The sequence below is a fragment of the Biomphalaria glabrata genome, chromosome 16, assembly GCF_947242115.1.
Source record: "Biomphalaria glabrata chromosome 16, xgBioGlab47.1, whole genome shotgun sequence".
NCBI lineage: Eukaryota > Metazoa > Mollusca > Gastropoda > Planorbidae > Biomphalaria > Biomphalaria glabrata.
In genome coordinates, this window is record NC_074726.1 from 29,004,063 (window position 1) to 29,022,875 (window position 18,813).

The following is an 18,813-nucleotide window of genomic DNA, read 5'->3' on the forward strand; positions in this document are numbered from 1 at the left end:
AAAAATATTTTTTCCCACAGAGATCAAATAAAAAAAAATAAAAATTAGTCTTACATTTTAAACTTTGTTGCCACGAATAAAACTGCATGATATACAGCGAATTCCAGGTATCTTGTTACATTTACTAATAATAGATCTAAATGGCGAGTATTATATGGCTACACTAATTAACCTTGAAGCAAAATTTACAGAATCAAGTGTAACAGATCTAAAAGTTATTCTTAATAATGCTAGAATAGTCCATTATTCGGGTTTGGCGTCTATAATTTCAGAATTAAACTTCACACGCGAGTTATTACCCCTCTATTCATCTTTTCTCATTCCAACGGAAACTCTCTTTTTGTTTACATCTAATCCTTTTACTTTCGCACAAAACATAAACAAAAAATAATGACGTAATATCATATAATATTAGCACATCCTTCTTTTTGAAGTTATTATCACACCCTTCCTTTTAAAGTTCTTAACACTGATATCTACTAGCAGGGCCGGCCCTAGCATTTTCGGGGCCCTATGCCAAACGGATCGAGCGGGGCCTAGTCTGGGTAGGGATAAGCATAATGTCAAAATAATTTTTTTTGAATCAGAAAATAGGCCTACTTTCGTCTTTGCAATAATTTTTTATCAAATGAAAGCTCGCAAAGCCACTTTTTATTTATTGTCACCCCAAAATGTCAATTTCGTCTATTCTTCAGGAGATTTGAATAAATTAAAAAAAAAGTTCAGGACTTTATATTTTGCCTTTTCATGAGATTTCCTGGAGGCCCTGGAAAATCAGGAGGTCGCGAAAACCCTGTTATTTTATATACGTTATAATTGTTTAATTTAATAATGTACACTTGCAATTAGCGCGGGGCATATGAAAGCGCGGCGCCCACTGCGACCGGCACTGTCTACTAGGAACTTTAACAATTTGTCCATTTCTGGTTGTCTTGACTGGCACAACAAGTTCTCTAGACGTTGGTCTGTTTCGTTTGTTCCAACAGTTTGCAGTTCATTGTCTTCATCGGCATCATAGTACCCATAGATGTCTTCAGCGAAACTCTTATTCAAAAATCGTTGATTTCTTCTGTATGTTTTTCCACCGTTTGTCTTTATGATGTAAGATCTGGGTGCTGAATGTTTTTTTATGACAACTGCTTTCTGCCATGTTTGACTCTCCGACAGAATAATCTTTAGGTAGTCTTGCTTTTGCATCGTATTTCACTTTGCTTTTCATCTGTCGTTCGTTGAGTAATGTCTCTGCATTTTGAGATACCGATGGTTTCAATAGTTTGTGATCAGTTGGAATCATTCCCTGAGTCTTCTACTCGTCAGCAGTTGTGATGGTGAATACGGCAGTCCACTTATCGGAGTATTTCTATACTCGAGCATAACGAGATATGGATCTTTCCCACTTTTGTATGCTCTGAATCCTTTTGCTTTCACACAAAATATAAACAACCAACTATGCAGTGGAAAATTAAGAATTTTTTGCCTATCTTGATATGCAGTGGAAAATTAAGAATTTTTTGCCTATCTTGAATTCTGGTCAAAGCTCCTGCGCCCAATTAATATAGTTCGGAAGAAGCTACATAAGTCTGGACTGCATATACGGGAAGCTGCTGAAGAAATTAGTACCCTTTCATGCTTTCTGCAAAATGATGACAAACTGATAAAAACCCAATCCATCGAAAAAGCAAAAGAAGGTAGTGAATACTATGGATTCCCTGTAATCAAAACAACCAGAAGAAAGAAAAGACTTGATGGGAAGTTGAGTTCTAATGTAGGACTGTCAATAGAACTGCAATTCAAACGTAATACGACAGAAGTGCTGGACAGATTTCATATGGAGATGAAGGGCAGATTCCAAAGGCTGGAAAGAAAATGAATACCTTTGGGTTTCTTCTTGAACCAAGACACCTGTTAGATGAAGACACGCTTGTGACAAACTGTGCTACTTTTCCTATTTGTATGATGAAATAAATGAAAAATCGCTTTTTCAATGATGTCATTGATGCACGAGCATTTTCATTAACAAACCAGTAATACAATCACCAATAGACATATTGAGGAAACAGGCTTCATATGGGAATTGCGTGTGCTCAAACTTTGCAACCTCCTCCGAATACCGCTAACTCAGGTCACTTCCATTACGTCATGTGAGAGATCATTCTCAAAGCTCAATTTCATCAAAAACTATTTCAGGAGCACAATGACACAAGAAAGGCTTATCATGGTTTTAATGTGAGTGAAGTTACAAATACTAGAAAGTATCGATGTAGTTGATGTTTTAGATATCTTTGCTGCACAGAATGCACGACGTGAAGCGATATCAATTTAGATTTGTCACTTGTGCATTATTTAACAAATAAACAACGGTATTATTCATTAAAATAGTCTTGATGATTACTTTTTGTTAAGTTTACTGATATACTGAACCAATTTGATTTGGGGCTTATTTATTTTTGCGTACATTATCTCATGTCATATGTCGAATGTCAAAATGCAAGGGGCCCCCAAAGAGGTCAATCCCCCCGGGCCCCAAAATCCCTAGTTACGCCCCTGTTACAGATGGAAGCTAATCAATCTCTATGGATACAAAATAAACATGATATTAATCAGTTTTTCAAGAACCTCGAATAGTTGTTAAATTGTTATTGAAAAGTACATATTTTCTATTAACAAATATGCGAAGAAATACATGAAACATGTTTAAAGACCTTCTCAATAAAACATTCGATAACCATTGTACATATCAGATCAGCGCATTATTTCCAACCGGCCCCTTATTAATATCTCTAAACAGCTAGTACAACTAGACCCATGTAGGCGCGTTATATAATTCTTATTGTAGACTTTGAAATAACCTGAACAAACGTCCCTTTTGTGCACAAAGACACCCAATATAAATTGTATCACTAAAGACAGGATTCAACTTGAGATATAGAAGTAACGTCTGTATTATATAAGATAAGATGTCATGATAAATAGCTGAAATAATGTCGAAACATAATGTAAACCATAACAAAAACACGTCTTTACTGTCAAGCTTCTCTGAGTCGTCTCATGTTCAACCATTTCCCACGTAACTCGCTAGCATCAGTCTAGAGTCAGACCAGGAGTGGACAACCTTTTTGTATCGAGGGCCGCATTAAGAAAAAAAATGGAAATGGGGGGCCGCAAATAAATATATTTATGCACTTACAACTTTAAAAATACCCTAGCTAACTGTGTATAATGTCTTTTAATACAATATTTATACCGTATCACACATTCACTATTCATTTTTCATAACTCCCAATTGAGGAATTACAACCAATTTTACTATTCAGATAAATTGCTATTGTCTTATTACATCACAACATTTCTCTACAAATGTATTGTTGTACTTCTTTAGTAGTATAACACTGTTTACAATCGTGCGTTATATTCCCGAAAAGTGAAACTACTTACTAGTTGTTATCCCTGTGACTGCTGTCAAATTACAGTCAGTCAGCATCGACCTGTGATTACACTTGCTTAGTTTCCACAAGACAATACTTGTTCAGATATGTATTTGTACCATAAATAATGTGAAAGTTTAGCAGCATAATTTTTTAAGAGTGGAAATGACACTTCTGGTATCTATAAAACTGCCTCGGAAGAGATGACTGGAACTTTTCTTTCAGGTCATAATTTGCTTGGACTTCTGCACTAAATGGTGAGCTGATGGTACTGAAAACTGGCTATCGATGTCTTGATATTTGCTTATATAAATTCCACAATTAGGGAATGTAAAGAAGTCTTTTAGAAAAGGTTTCTCTAACTTACAAGAGCCGCGGGATACACATTTGAGACCAAAAGAAAATATCTGCTGAAGAAAGACGTAGGCGGCGAAAAGAAAATCTAAACCGGCGGACAATGGTTTTGCCTGCGATTGATGAGGCAAAATATGTAGGTCACAGCTGGGTCTGCTTAACTTCATTCCTCATTAATCTTTGAACTCGAAGAAATAGCTTCACCTTTCAGCAAAGAAAAATGACAAAACCTGTTTTTACTTGCTTGCCTGGAGAAATGGGAAAAGCTTTGTTTGAAAAGATTGAACATTCAGTTACATTTCAGCCAGCTGAAACAACGGCATATTTTGTAACTAAATCTTCAAGCACTTTACGAAACTGCCTGTGGTTAGGTACCACAACCCTGTTATGTTTGATTATTTTGTCTACTAACCCACAATATGTTCATATTTTATTCAGCTTTGTGCAAACTTTCCTGTTTAAAGTTTATGTTTGGGATATTCTTTATTTAAAAAAAAAATGTTTATCTCAGATAAAGATCGAGCTCCAACAGTTGTTACACTAGCCACCTGAGACTTGAGTGTACTGAAGTCTGGCCAATAAGAATAATCTTCGTTTACTTGAAACTTTTTATAATTAGACAGTTTCAATCATTTATAGAGAATATTTAGATATAGTTTAATATATTTACATTTTTATATGTGTATACTTTTTGTTACCTTGGAACACTGCTCCCCCAAACTTTTTTCGTCATGGAACACTTCGCAAATTTTTGAAGAGCTTTTTCATGAGAGATGCCTTTCCAAAACACTCTCGATTCTTAAGGACAACCTACACCAATTAAACCACTGTTACATAAGATCTGAACGAAGTGGTCGTCTCCTTTCCATTAGGACTAAAACAGAAAGATTTAAAAACTCCTTTGTCCCACTTTCGGTCAGAGTGTTACAAGATCAGCTGTCGTCATCGAGAAGTTCATAGAAGTCTAATTCATAAACCGCTGGTTGTGAGTGTGTATGTGTTTCGTGTGTGAATATTGTTCGAATTTTTTCATCTATACTGTTATTGTACAGTAGTTACGCTGATGTTGCCAACTGTAGTCAAACTGAATTTCCATTTGATTGGATCAATAAAATTATCTTATCTTGTCTTATCTTATTTAGCGGAACACTTTGCTTATTTTTTTTTAGAGTGATTAATTCACGTGGTGGCCCACTAGTTAATTAGTCCAGTAGTTGGTGGAACGCCTATTCAGACCTAGTGTTCCGCGGAACACAGCTTGGGAAACACTGCCTAGGAAACACACACACAATCCACAACACATATTTAAAGTAAGCATTGTGATAGAATGATTAAGTAACCTACCTTCCTGGAAAAGATAAATCTTGCTGGAGTCGGATGGCATAGCGTCTGTATCTGTCATGAAAATAAATATCATTTTGTTTCTTTTACACAGATTAACAATTGAAATAAGTGATAAAGACTGAATAGTGAAAGACTGTTCCATTATTTTCTCTAAATTACGCTTATTTAAAATTAAAATCATTGTTATATAGGACGCCAATACGAGGAAAGCGCAAACAGGGATGCCCACATTTAACTTGCCACCACACTTTCATGCAGGACCTCAGAGCAGTGGACACCGGATGGGAAGAGACTTCAGACATTGCCAGTGACAGATCTTTGTGGAGACAGCTTTCCGCCAGTGTGCCGACCCGGATGGGAAGAGGCTTCAGACATTGCCAGTGACAGATCTTTATGGAGAAAGCTTGCCGCTAGTGTGCCGACCCGGATGGGAAGAGGCTTCAGACATTGCCAGTGACAGATCTTTATGGAGAAAGCTTGCCGCCAGTGTGCCGACCCGGATGGGAAGAGGCTTCAGACATTGCCAGTGACAGATCTTTATGGAGAAAGCTTGCCGCTAGTGTGCCGACCCGGATGGGAAGAGGCTTCAGACATTGCCAGTGACAGATCTTTATGGAGAAAGCTTGCCGCCAGTGTGCCGACCCGGATGGGAAGAGGCTTCAGACATTGCCAGTGACAGATCTTTATGGAGAAAGCTTGCCGCCAGTGTGCCGACCCGGATGGGAAGAGGCTTCAGACATTGCCAGTGACAGATCTTTATGGAGACAGCTTGCCGCCAGTGTGCCGACCCGGATGGGAAGAGGCTTCAGACATTGCCAGTGACAGATCTTTATGGAGACAGCTTGTCGCCCAATGCACCGAAAGGGGCTGGAGGATCTAACTCTTAAGTCTTAAAAAAAAAAAAGTCATGTAGGACGTACCGAAGTCAAAAGTGACACTTTTTTTCACAGGCCTCACGGAGACAAGTTGATGGAGTCTTTTCTCTGGAACCAAACAAGCGATAGGTTAGAATATACGTTAGTGGAAACTGTAAAGCGCTCAAGCAATTTGCAATCGTAAATTTTGTATTGAAAAGATGACCAAGTAGCAGTTTAACGTTTTAATATGGTCAGTTTTGCTGGGTGGCCAATACGGCCGGCATTAGGGCACTGCAATCTATGCGCCACAGTGGGCCCCGCACTTTCATAGGCCCCTTGCTAACTCTAGTTGTAAATTATTAAATTAAACCATTTTAGCTTATAACAGGGTTTCCGCGGTTTCCTGATTTTCTAGGAGCTCCTGGAAATCTCCTGATATTGCAAAGTATACGAAAAAAAAGTCATGAAAATCTCCTGAAATTATTAAAATATCCTGAAAACTCAAAACATGTTCTGAAAAATAGACAAAATTGTAATCTTGGTGTTTCATTCAATATGGAAAGCGCCAATCCTATTCGCGATAAAAAAAACGGCATTGTCAGCTTTCATTTATTAAAAATAATGGGGTGAATTTTAACCAAAACAGGAAGCTCCAATATTTAATATACTGTGATTGTCAATGGGATTTAAATATAGATCTAAAGTAATCTCTATCTCTTACAAAAAAAACAAACAGAAGCGATATTTTGCTAGTCGATAAGTATATATATTTAAAAGGTAGATCTGAATGTTTATCGGCTTTATGTTGGAAATCTACCTTCTATTATGATTATAGCTTTTATCTTTGGTCCAATCTCATTTGTGGACCAGTAAAGGGGGGGGGGGGGGAGGGGTATATAGGAACTGGTGTTCCGTGCTGCCTTTAGGCGCTCAGTAAACACAACTTTGCCCGAGTCGGATTTCGAACCTCGAGCCCCCTTCTAGGTAGCCAAGACAAGCCAACTTCAAGCGCCTCTGGACCACGCTTCCCACCAATGGCTCGTAAAGTTAATTTGATCGTGATTTTGAACTTGGTAAAGTACGAATGAAATGCAACGACGAAATTATTTTCTACCAAAAAAAAAAACGTATTTTTTTACTTGTTCTTCTTACCCCTACCCAGACTGGGCCCCGCGCAATCCGTTTCGCATAGGGCCCCGCAATCTGTAGGACCGGATCTGGTGGCCTAAGCCGCTTGACTACGTCTTGGCCACCAAACAAGAGGCTCGAGTTTAAATCTTGGCTCGAGCAGAGTTTGCTGAACACCTAAAGGCAGCACGGAAACCTTCTCTCCCACAAAACCCCATCCCCTACATGTCAACAAAAGAGATTAGACCAGAGCGCTCTGTGCGTGCTAGAAGCATGAAAGTTGCGCTATATAAAAGCAGTCAAACGTAATCTGCAGATATAGAAGCGATACAAATCATTACAAGTACCCACCAAGTAATGCTATCCTGTCGTCCGGGGGGGTCTGTTTTTCTGTACAGAAAATAAAAGTCTTGACTTAGCGACAAATAACAACTGAAGCATATTTTAAAACATTTTAAGTTGGCTAATAGCTTATTGTAATAAATACATTCCTATACACTTCACTTCTCTTTCATGACTTTTAATCTGTTACTTTGCTGCATTTATTTTAGATTTTATAACTATATAACTTTGAAATAATACATATAACATTTAGCTGCTTTTGTTGTTGTACTTTGAATTCATTGAGTTTACTTTTTTACTTTGACTTCATTGCGTTTACTTTTTTACTTTGACTTCATTGGCTTTACTTTTTTACTTTGACCTCATTGCGTTTACTTTTTTACTTTGACCTCATTGAGTTTACTTTTTTACTTTGACCTCATTGCGTTTACTTTTTTACTTTGACTTCATTGGCTTTACTTTTTTACTTTGACCTCATTGCGTTTACTTTTTTACTTTGACCTCATTGAGTTTACTTTTTTACTTTGACCTCATTGAGTTTACTTTTTTACTTTGACTTCATTGCGTTTACTTTTTTACTTTGACTTCATTGCGTTTACTTTTTTACTTTGACCTCATTGCGTTTACTTTTTTACTTTGACCTCATTGAGTTTACTTTTTTACTTTGACTTCATTGCGTTTACTTTTTTACTTTGACCTCATTGTGTTTACTTTTTTACTTTGACCTCATTGTATTTACTTTTTGACTTTGACTTTGTTGCATTTACTTTTTACTTTAACTTGAAATGTTTTTTACAATACCTCTACTCCAGTCACTCCTTCACGAAGAAATATGGTGACTGTGTGGGTAGGCGGACAGCTGATCTCAAAAACGGCTCTAACGATATTCCTAGAAATTTAACAGTTGATGTGTGTCCATTAGAAAAGAATGACTAGCTCGTTGGCCACACTGAGAAAACTCTAGTTCGACCGTTATCATTTTTTCAAAGTAAAAAAAAAAATAAATGTAAATTTGGCTAGAGACTAAATCTAGGTCTAGAGCCAACATGGCGTAGTCAGCTGTAATACGAATTATTCGATAACTGAGTAAATGGAGTACATTTAAAGTAGCTTCAATTTCGTTGAAGGCCATAAACGTTCCGTATATTTTTACGTAAGTCTATTATAGATTTTATCTAGGTTCTAGATCTAGAAGTAGATCTATACTAGATCTTCAGAGTTCTGAACCAAATCGGTCTGGCGTTAGATCTAGATGTCCATATAATGAGAATACCAATAAATAATCGTACAAGAACCAGAAAAAAAAATCGTAACTTCTAGCTGTTCTAAATATTATGCAATCGTGTGCAATTACTACATCAACTTACTAGCTTCTGTAAAATTCTTTAGAATTTTCTCCCTTTCCTCTTTCAGACCTTTCAGAATGGTATCTGTAACGAGTCATCAAGTGTTTAAATAAATGTAAAGAATTGCTTAGACATTGTAGTTTGTGTTTTAAAAAATGTTATGTACCTATGCTGTATTGTAAGCCTATACAATTGTAAACAGTATCTAAATAACAAAGACTGAAAAAAATACTGAAAAACTGCATTCCGAAGATTAAGGGTTTAGAACTGTATAACAAAATAGAAAACGCATGGAAAAATGCTGGACTACATTAAAAACTATAATCATTTGGGACCCGAGGTCCCATCAGCGGATGTAGTTTTCTTGCTACCTCGAAAGCCCAACAACAAAATCAGACAATTTAACTTTTAGCATTGTGCTAATTGTTTGTCTTTTTTATTTGTTTGTAGCAGACGAAGGTCTCGTGACCAAAACGTTTTTTTTTTCATTGCTGCTAACTCTGCCCTAGTAAGGTTTCCTATAAGTATGTTTTTTTTTTCGTATTTGGCTATTTATACAGATTAGAAGAGAGCGCCTGGTTGCAGGCGGGTTCAGAACGAGGCAGGTGGAGATCACTTAAAAGGGATACACATTTGATACCGAAAGAAAATCTGCTACCTACGACTGACGTAGACGGCGAAAAGAAAATCTAAATGTCTGCGTTGGATGTGGCAAAATATGTAGGTCGAAGTGGGGGTTGCGTTGTTACGGGAAATACTGCATTCCTCATTAATCTTTGGACTCGAAGGCAAGCCTTATTATTATTATTCAAACAGATATTAACTAGATGCACTAATTATGTGTATATTAGAAGAGTGGGAGGTTTAGCGTACTCAGAGAAAGGTAATTCTAAAAGTGGGTCAATCATGAACTTTGCAGAGCTCAGTTAGGAAGTCTCTCAAAAGTGACCAGTGGATCAGATAGTGGTGACACTTATGGGGGAAGAGAATAGAATAGAATGGGGAGCAATAGAGGGTGTCATAACGAGGTCAGTGGCGACTACAGTAGAAGTCTAAGCGCCCAAACTATCGCGTCCATATGTGGTCCGATAAACAAAATTCGACTGTAGTTAATGTCTGTAATAAATCTTCATTGTCCACTTCGAAGCTGTATCAAGCGTTTATTTACTTATAAAAACACTGTCTAAACCTTGAAGCGGTTATTTGAAAATAAGAAAGGCTTACCTTTGACTGATATATTGGTTTCTTTCCGTGAAGCATTGGAAATGACATCTTGAAATATAAAAACACAACAATAGCATAACACGGAAAGATTAGACACACACACACACACACAAAATAAATTCATTGACATTTTTGGCTACAACCAAAGATAACAGACATTGCTACATTTTAGCTACAATAAAGGTTAGCAGACATTGCTACATTTTTGGCTACAACTAAAGATAGCAGACATTGCTACATTTTTGGCTACAAGTAAAGATAGCAGACATTGCTACATTTTTGGCTACAACAAAAGATAGCAGATATTGCTACATTTTCGGCTACAAGTAAAGATAGCAGACATTGCTACATTTTTGGCTACAAGAAAAGATAGCAGATATTGATAAATTTTTGGCTACAACAAAATATAGCAGATATTGATACATTTTTTGGCTACAACAAAAGATAGCAAACATTGCTACATTGTATTTCTTCTTTATCTATTAATCCTCTCTAATTCGATGGAAATAACTTACTCTGTATCTCTTCCTCACGGCTTTTAGCTTGCTCTTCCTCTTTATCTACATGTACAATGAATAGTAAAGTTAATCCTTAAGTTATTTGAGTTGAACGACTTTTTAAAGCAATTATAAAATAACCACCAGATGGGTTAATTAACGTTTTGAATATTTACAAGCTTATATCAATTCACTCTGTCTGTCTGTCTGGTAAAAAGTTTGACATGTTTTTCTCCCTTTTCCCTCTCTTAGATCAATGTAGGACTTTGCACAATTGACAAAAACATGAATCACTCAAAAAAATAATCAATTAGTTAACCAATTGTTGGTGATTAATTATTTTATTAATTATTAATTATTTTTATTATTTTTTATTTCAAATAAGTGGAATAAATGCTACTTAATGAGAAATATGGATATATGTGTATATGGATTTAGTCCCCTTGTTACGTTTGGACACGTTTTTTTTTCTCCCATTTTCCATTCTCAGATCAAGTTGAAATTTTCCATAATTATTAATTAATTAATTAATTAATCCAAAAACTAACCAGTTGTATTAATGTAGAACGTATTTATTAATTTAGTTTTATAGGCGCTACAGGGAGCTAAACCTTGAATTTTTTTTTTTTAAATGGCAGTAATTAGTGGTTATTTCACCTTAGATAAGCTTTGGTTTCAAAAAATTATTCTTTTTCTTCTCTTGCTTGTTTTAACGATATTTTAAAAAGATTCTGACACTTAAAAAAACAACAAAAAACTTACATTTTTTAATCTCTTCTTTCAATTTTGTATTTTCATCTGTTAAGAGCTCTGCACAAGAAAATCTGAAGATGACTTATTCTGTAACATTCATACATTATGCGTGATTATAACAAATATATAGAACGAGACGACCCGCGGCGTAGCATACGCCTCTATGTAGTGACGGGTGAATACTTCCTAAAAGGCACAGTTGTCCAAATGGGGTGGGTGGTTGGGCGATGTAGAGAATTATATATAAACAGAGAAAATTGTTTGTTCTCCCCCTACCCCCACTCTCTTTTTTTTTTCTGAGCCGCGCTCTCTGTCGCCGCGAAAGTTACGTGGGGTAACTCTAGTCCGACTTGCACAAATAAAAAAAAAAAGGTATCGGTTTCGATTTTGAAATTGCGCCAAAAAGAATTAAAAACAATTGGTAAAAATATTTCTAATAGAACAGATTTATTATTGATAAATTTAATGAAATGACTGATCCAAACGAATTAATACAAAGACACTTAATATAAGCTATGTTTTTAAAAGTATTTTTTTGTAATTCGCTTGTTTTTTCTGCTATTAATTCAGTTGTTTTTCGTGCAGTAGGACTACATTGACAATTCTCATTTCAGTCTTCTTAGTGGGGTGTGTGGCCTACATGTTTAAACTAATTAAGTCAAAGTGGCTTGGTAACCTATCAAAGGGGCTTGGCTACCAATTAAAGGGGCTTGGTTACTTATCAAGGGTGCTTGGCTATCTATCAAGGGTGCTTGGCTATCTATCAAGGGGCTTTGCTATCGATCAAAGTACTTTTTTTTTTGTATTCGCTTGTTTTGTTTTTCTTGCTGTTGATTCAATTGTTCACCATGACCCAAGCAGTAGCACTGCCTTGGCATCAGGGTTAAAGATTCTTATTTCAGTCGTCTTAATGGGGTGTGCGGCTGACAGACTTATTAAATCAAAGGGGCTTGGCGACTTATCAAGGGAGCTTGGCTATCTATCAATGGGCTTGGCTACCTATCTAGGCTGCTTGGCTACCTATCAATGAGCTTGGCCACCAAAGGGGCTTGGCTACCGATCAAAGATGCTTGACAATCGATCAAAGGGGCTTGGCTACCCATCGAGGGCAGCTCGAGGTTTGACACCCAACTTGAGCAGAAGCAGAATTGTATTTCCTGAGCGACTAATGTGATCCACAAAAGTGATTGGACCATGGCGCACTGAGCATGCAAAGTAGGCTTTAGGAAAGGCAATAAATGTGGAAATAGTCTCCTCAGTTGGTTAAACCAAACAAGACTTTGAACAAGGGACTACGCCTACGCCTAGCCTTGACGTTTTTCTCTTTTCAATGGCATAAAACAATGAAAATATTCGATGGAAGTGAATCCATCCTCGTTATGCAAAGAAATGTTTGAAATAAAAATTCAATTCAGACGAAAGAAAAAAGTAATGCTCCCCTTTCAGGCCTTGTGGTTTTATAGGGCAGAGGATGTAAAGGTCATCTGTTTCTGTGGCCTACGGTTAACAGGGATGTCATGTGGCCAGCACAACGACCAACCGCCTTTACTTTTTTCCCAACTAATGTCAGTTAACCATTAGAGCAGGGTGGACTCAGAGGTGCCCACGTTTCACCAGGATTCGAACCGGGGACCTTCGGTTCGGAAGCCAAGCGCTTTACCGCTCAGCCACCGCGTTATGCACAGATATTTCTGAAATAAAAATTCAAACGAAAGCTGAATGATAAATCATGAGGGTAGAACAATACAAACGAATTTTGGCATCTTGATCTTCGATCTTCTTCGATTGAGCTGAATTGGTTTCTTGTACTGTCAACAAAAAAAAAATCAAACGTTATGCTGAAAAAAAACAAAACAAATCGATTAATTAAGTGTAGCGGTTTACTCTTTAAGATAATACCTAAATAGGTACTGTCGTTTTAGTGTGCGTGCGTGTGTGTGTGTGTGTGTGTGCGTGTGTGTGTGTGCGTGTGCGTGTGTGTGTGTGTGTGGGTGTATTTTTTTCCTGTTGCAATAACTGAACATTGCGATGATTAAAGGTCATGCTTCGATAGCCGACACTTAACTGGGGTGTCATGTGACCAACGATCATTTTAAATAATCTCACAGAACAGGCAGAAGAAGCAGCAGGTAAAGGAGATATAAAACAACTGTACCAAATCACCAAACTTCTTGGTACCAAAAAGGCTATCAATGTTCCAGTCCGTGACAAATATGGAAAACTACTTTCTTCATTAAATGAACAGCCTGAAAGATGGAAAGAATATTTTCAAGAAGTGCTCAACAGACCTAAACCACGAAATCCACCAGATCTAAATGCAGGACCAACGCTAGACATAAACATGGAAGAAATAATAAAAGAAGAAATAAGGAATACACTCAAACAAATGAAGACAGGATTAAGCTGCTGGAATTGACTATATAGTGACGAGACTATAAGATCTATAGGTCAGTGTCTCGAAATGGCAACGCTAAGTTATTGTAGAAATCCAGAAATAAGGAAATTAACTTACACTGTTTAAGCCTGTCAATCCATTCAGCTTTCTCTTTGTCATACTGCTCTTTCTCCTGCTCTAAAATAATATTTTTCAAATTTATAGATTAACTATAACTAAAAGAAGGTAAAAACCTAGATGCTTGGATTTAATTACTTAGAAAAGCGTTAAAGTCTAACACTCTGTGAAAACGAAGCCAAATACATACCAAATTCTTTGGCTTTCTTTATTTGATTCGCTGACCAGATTTTTTGTTTGGCTGTGAAATAGTAAATGTGTTTTTAGAAAATGTAGAAATTATTTTTTTTTTATTTCAAATAGAAAAGATCAATCAATGCTTTCAATTTACACAGGAGGATCTAGAATAATATGATGAAACATGCTTATGTAGGGAAATAGACGAGAGCCAGGCAGAAAGACATAAAGACATGAAGACATGAAGACGTGAAGACATGAAGACAGGAAGACATGAAGACAGGAAGACGTGAAGAAATGAAGACATGAAGACAGGAAGACATGAAGACAGGAAGACAGGAAGACATGAAGACATGAAGACAGGAAGACAGGAAGACATGAAGACAGGAAGACATGAAGACATAAAGACATGAAGACATGAAAACAGGAAGACATGAAGACATGAAGACAGGAAGACATGAAGACAGGAAGACATGAAGACAGGAAGACAGGAAGACATGAAGACATGAAGACATGAAGACAGGAAGACATGAAGACAGGAAGACATGAAGACAGGAAGACATGAAGACATGAAGACAGGAAGACATGAAGACATGAAGACAGGAAGACATGAAGACATGAAGACAGGAAGACAGGAAGACATGAAGACAGAAAGACAGGAAGACATGAAGACATGAAGACATGAAGACAAGGTTAGACTAAGAGAGGCATAGGGACACAAAGGAGACCCAGAGAGAAAGACAGAGAGAATATGATGCAGAGAGACAGAAAGAAAGACCCACACAGAGTCCGACAGAACCACCGGGAGAAACAAACAGTGAGACGCAGATAGAGAGAGAGAGAGAGAGAGAGAGAAAGATATAAAGACATACAAACAGGGAGAGAAACAGAGAGACGTTGAAAGAGACCTCGAGTGAAAAGGGAATAAAGAAAGACAAAGACACAAAGACACAAAGACACACAAAGAGAGACACACAGAGAAAGAAACAAAAGTGAAAATTAAAAAAAAAAAAAACAAATAGAAAGAGATACACTGATGGAGTTAAGAAACGAAACAATTTTATGTTTCGAAGAGACAGAGAGACGGAGAGACAGAAAACATTTCGAAGAAGACTAAAAAAAAAAGAAGGAAGTAAGGAAAGAATAAATAGAGAAAGAAAGAAAGGAAATATTGTATAAAGAAAGATGAAAAGAAAGAATGGATAAAGATAGAAAGAAAGGAAAGTATGGATAAAGAAAGAAAGAAGGACAGCTGGATAAAAAGTGGAACAACTAAAAAAAAAGAAAGCTAAAAGTCAATCAGTCAATTAGTGTCACAATCGTTAGCATATAATAGTAAGGTATAATTACGAGGATAACCTTAAGTCTCAAAATTAAATCATACAGTTAGCTTGTGCACCCAATCAGCCCTGACATTATCATACACACACACAATCACTCACACCTACATACACACTCACACACGATCATTCACACTTACATACACACACGATCACTCACACTTACACACAAACATTTACTTAAACTTCGAGGAGGAAAAAAATGTCGTAAAGACAGAACGCAAGACGGCAGAAGACGATCCCATACTTCGCCAGTTCAAACCTACCCACATCTCATCTGCTACATTTCACATCACGTCTGCTGCATTTCACATCACGTCTGCTGCATTTCACATCTCGTCTGCTACATTTCACATCTCGTCTGCTGCATTTCACATCTCGTCTGCTGCATTTCACATCTCGTCTGCTGCATTTCACATCTCATCTACTACATTTCACATCTCGTCTGCTGCATTTCACATCTCGTCTGCTACATTTCACATCTCGTCTGCTGCATTTCACATCTCGTCTGCTACATTTCACATCACGTCTGCTACATTTCACATCTCGTCTGCTACATTTCACATCACGTCTGCTACATTTCACATCTCGTCTGCTACATTTCACATCACGTCTGCTGCATTTCACATCTCGTCTGCTACATTTCACATCTCGTCTGCTACATTTCACATCTTGTCTGCTACATTTCACATCTGGTCTGCTACATTTCACATCTCATCTGCTACATTTCACATCTCGTCTGCTACATTTCACATCTCGTCTGCTACATTTCACATCTCGTCTGCTACATTTCAAGCTCTTCCAGCAACTTTGTAAGCGACTGTTTATTTAAAAGAGACAGTTTCAAATACACACACACACACACACTCACACATCACTTAAACCCACAGCTTTTGAGAGCAATCTTCCATTTATGAAGTTTAAAAGGAGCAATACCTATATCTTGCAGACGAGAATGCAAGTTCTTGAAGTGTTTCTCGATGGATGTCATAAACAGTTGAAATCCATCCCCGGAACCTGCATTCAAGATCAACGATAACAGCAGATCATTCCTTTCCGACTTATATTTTTTAGAAATAATTCTTTGCTTATCGTTATCAGCCAAAACTTTGTGCTGACATAAAAATTCCACAAGATCCTTAGCGTCGAGCTCTTCTCTTAAAAGAAAGTAGTTTTCTCGTATCGTCTGCTCGTCCTCTGGCTTCAGCTTTCCTTTCGGCATCTCTGGGAAAACAAAGAAAAGAAAATGGAAGAATGATTAAGAATGCTGCACAAGGCCATGGATTGTTCAGTTTATCAACTCACTCCAGTGCACTTCTGTTTGGGACAAAGCCTAAGAGGTTCGATTCATTGTATGATTGCGGACATTTTGAGTTATTATTATTATAGCTTTTATATAGCGCTACTTTTATGCTTATAGCTTGCTCAGGGCGCTTTTGGTCCAATCTCAGTTGTGGACCATTGGGGGGGGGGGGGAGGGGGTATCTAGGAGTTGGTTTTCCGTGCTGCCTTTAGGCGCTCAGTAAACACAACTCTGAACGAGTCGGGTGTCGAACCTCGAGCCCCCTTCGAGCCAAGCCACGCTTCCCACGTCGACCGGCGCCTACGACATAGGTCACGGAGGTCACGCGTCGACACTTATCTCAACGGAGGAGGAGGAGTATTTATATTAATCTTATTAATCCCCTTTCAGACCTTGTGGTCTATAGGGCAGATAACGTAAAGGTCATCTGTTTCCATGGCCTACGGTTAACGAGGGTGTCATGTGGCCAGCACAACGACCAACCGTCTTTACTTTTCCCCAACTAATGTCAGGTACCCATAAGAGCTGTGAGGACTCAGAGGTGCCCAAAGACCTGGAAATTTGTCACAGGGATATAATCGATGAATGTAGATAAGCACAGATCAGAACGTCTTCTGTTATGAAACTAGTGATTGGTTAGATTCCACAATTAGTTTAGAGTGTTACTTCCCTTTTGTGACGACGTCTTCAAAGGCCGCGGTTTTAAAGGTTGAGGTTTAAATGTCAAGGGACACACGGTATGGTAATTTTATATGCTTAGAACAGGATGTGTCAGCCCGACCTCAAAGTATCTGCACATTATCTATTCAAGTCATACTTAGGCTAATGGGCAATTATTGTTTGTAAAATGTTTTACATGTTCCGGGTGCTGCTTGAGATTTAAAGATAATTTACTTCCTAGACCAAACCTCCCGCAGGACGACGGGGGAAGGCAGCCAGCAGGGTATGAACTCGTCGCCATCGAGACAGCCTTACGACAGTCCAGCGCGCATATCGTACGACCAGGCAGTATAAGTCTAGGAGAACAGGAGAGAGGCTTTCTTCGACAGTATATAACAGTGATTCCTAAACTACGGCCCGCGGGCAACATCCGGGCAACATATATATGCGCAATTTAACGAAGCCATCAGCCAAGCGTCTTACAAAAAAACTTGCCATGGAATAAAAAAAATTGTGGGAACACGAATCGTATTGCATTGACCTGGACAGATATCCCATAGTGCCACTAGCCTCAGCTGTAGTAAGCTAAGCGTCGATCACTGTGATGGCCACATACATTGCCTAAAAACGAGAGTTAAAGATATTGAGACATGGGCATTAATCTGCACTTGAGACCATGGAAAGAAAAACATCATTATCTTCCCTTTGATATCTTACAGATTCCAACGTTACTTCAAAAGAGAAAATAACTACGCCATACGCGTCTTCCTGTGTCAATCTAGTCAAGCTTGCTAAATCGTTAGTTTTCCTGGCTGATTCAGGCAACCCATTCCATGCCCTAATAGCACTAGGGGAGATGGGACATTGTATAAGTTTGTCCTATCAGAGGAATAAGAAATATGCCCTTATCTTTGTGTTTTGTATCTGTAAATTATGGCTCAAGTTGTATGTTTTATTGCCACTTTACTTTTTAGTGTTCTGTCCTGAAGCGTCTCTAGATTTAGCGATTTCGTATAGTTCAAAGACCAAGAATAATGTGGAAATGTTTGTAAAGTCAAATAGGTGAAGCCAAAGAGGTAAAATCGAATGTGAACATCATTGTGTGGACAGTTTTGTTTTAAACCATTAATGACTTTCATCAGAGGATTACATAGAAAGTAATGACTGCCTATAAAGAAACTATTGACCATTACATGATCAAGGATACTATATTGTAAACCAATAAATAATGGCTACATTTAATCGTAAAACCGAATTGATTCAAACCAAGATCTGGATAGACTGGGTAGATATTAACAATAGTCTAATAACTTCCTCGAATTCAATGAAAAACAAGTTGATCAAATTACTCATGTACATATAAAAGTAAACAAAAAAAGAACTTTTGAAACATCTTATATTTAGAATGTTTACTTTGAACCAAAAAAAACAGTACTTTTGTAACATATATTTAGAATGTTTACTTTGAACCAAAAAAAAAAACAGTACTTTTGTAACATATATTTAGAATGTTTACTTTGAGCCAAAAAAAAAAACAGTACTTTTTGTAAC

General features: G+C 37.5%; 1 protein-coding gene across 1 annotated transcript in view; it reads right to left on the minus strand.

Annotated features, from left to right (window-relative positions):
- LOC106079830 (myosin-6-like) overlaps window positions 1-18,813 on the minus strand; it is a 65,723-nt gene that overhangs the window by 46,166 nt on the left and 744 nt on the right. The window contains exons 2-12 of the mRNA XM_056014591.1: window positions 16,236-16,523; window positions 13,973-14,023; window positions 13,783-13,842; window positions 13,022-13,078; window positions 11,280-11,327; window positions 10,536-10,580; window positions 10,021-10,068; window positions 8,818-8,880; window positions 7,460-7,498; window positions 6,044-6,106; window positions 5,124-5,174 (exon numbers count right to left, since the gene is read on the minus strand). Coding sequence (XP_055870566.1) covers window positions 5,124-5,174; window positions 6,044-6,106; window positions 7,460-7,498; window positions 8,818-8,880; window positions 10,021-10,068; window positions 10,536-10,580; window positions 11,280-11,327; window positions 13,022-13,078; window positions 13,783-13,842; window positions 13,973-14,023; window positions 16,236-16,521 — 811 coding nt within the window. The 5' untranslated portion in view covers window positions 16,522-16,523. The remainder of the gene's footprint in view (window positions 1-5,123; window positions 5,175-6,043; window positions 6,107-7,459; window positions 7,499-8,817; window positions 8,881-10,020; window positions 10,069-10,535; window positions 10,581-11,279; window positions 11,328-13,021; window positions 13,079-13,782; window positions 13,843-13,972; window positions 14,024-16,235; window positions 16,524-18,813) is intronic.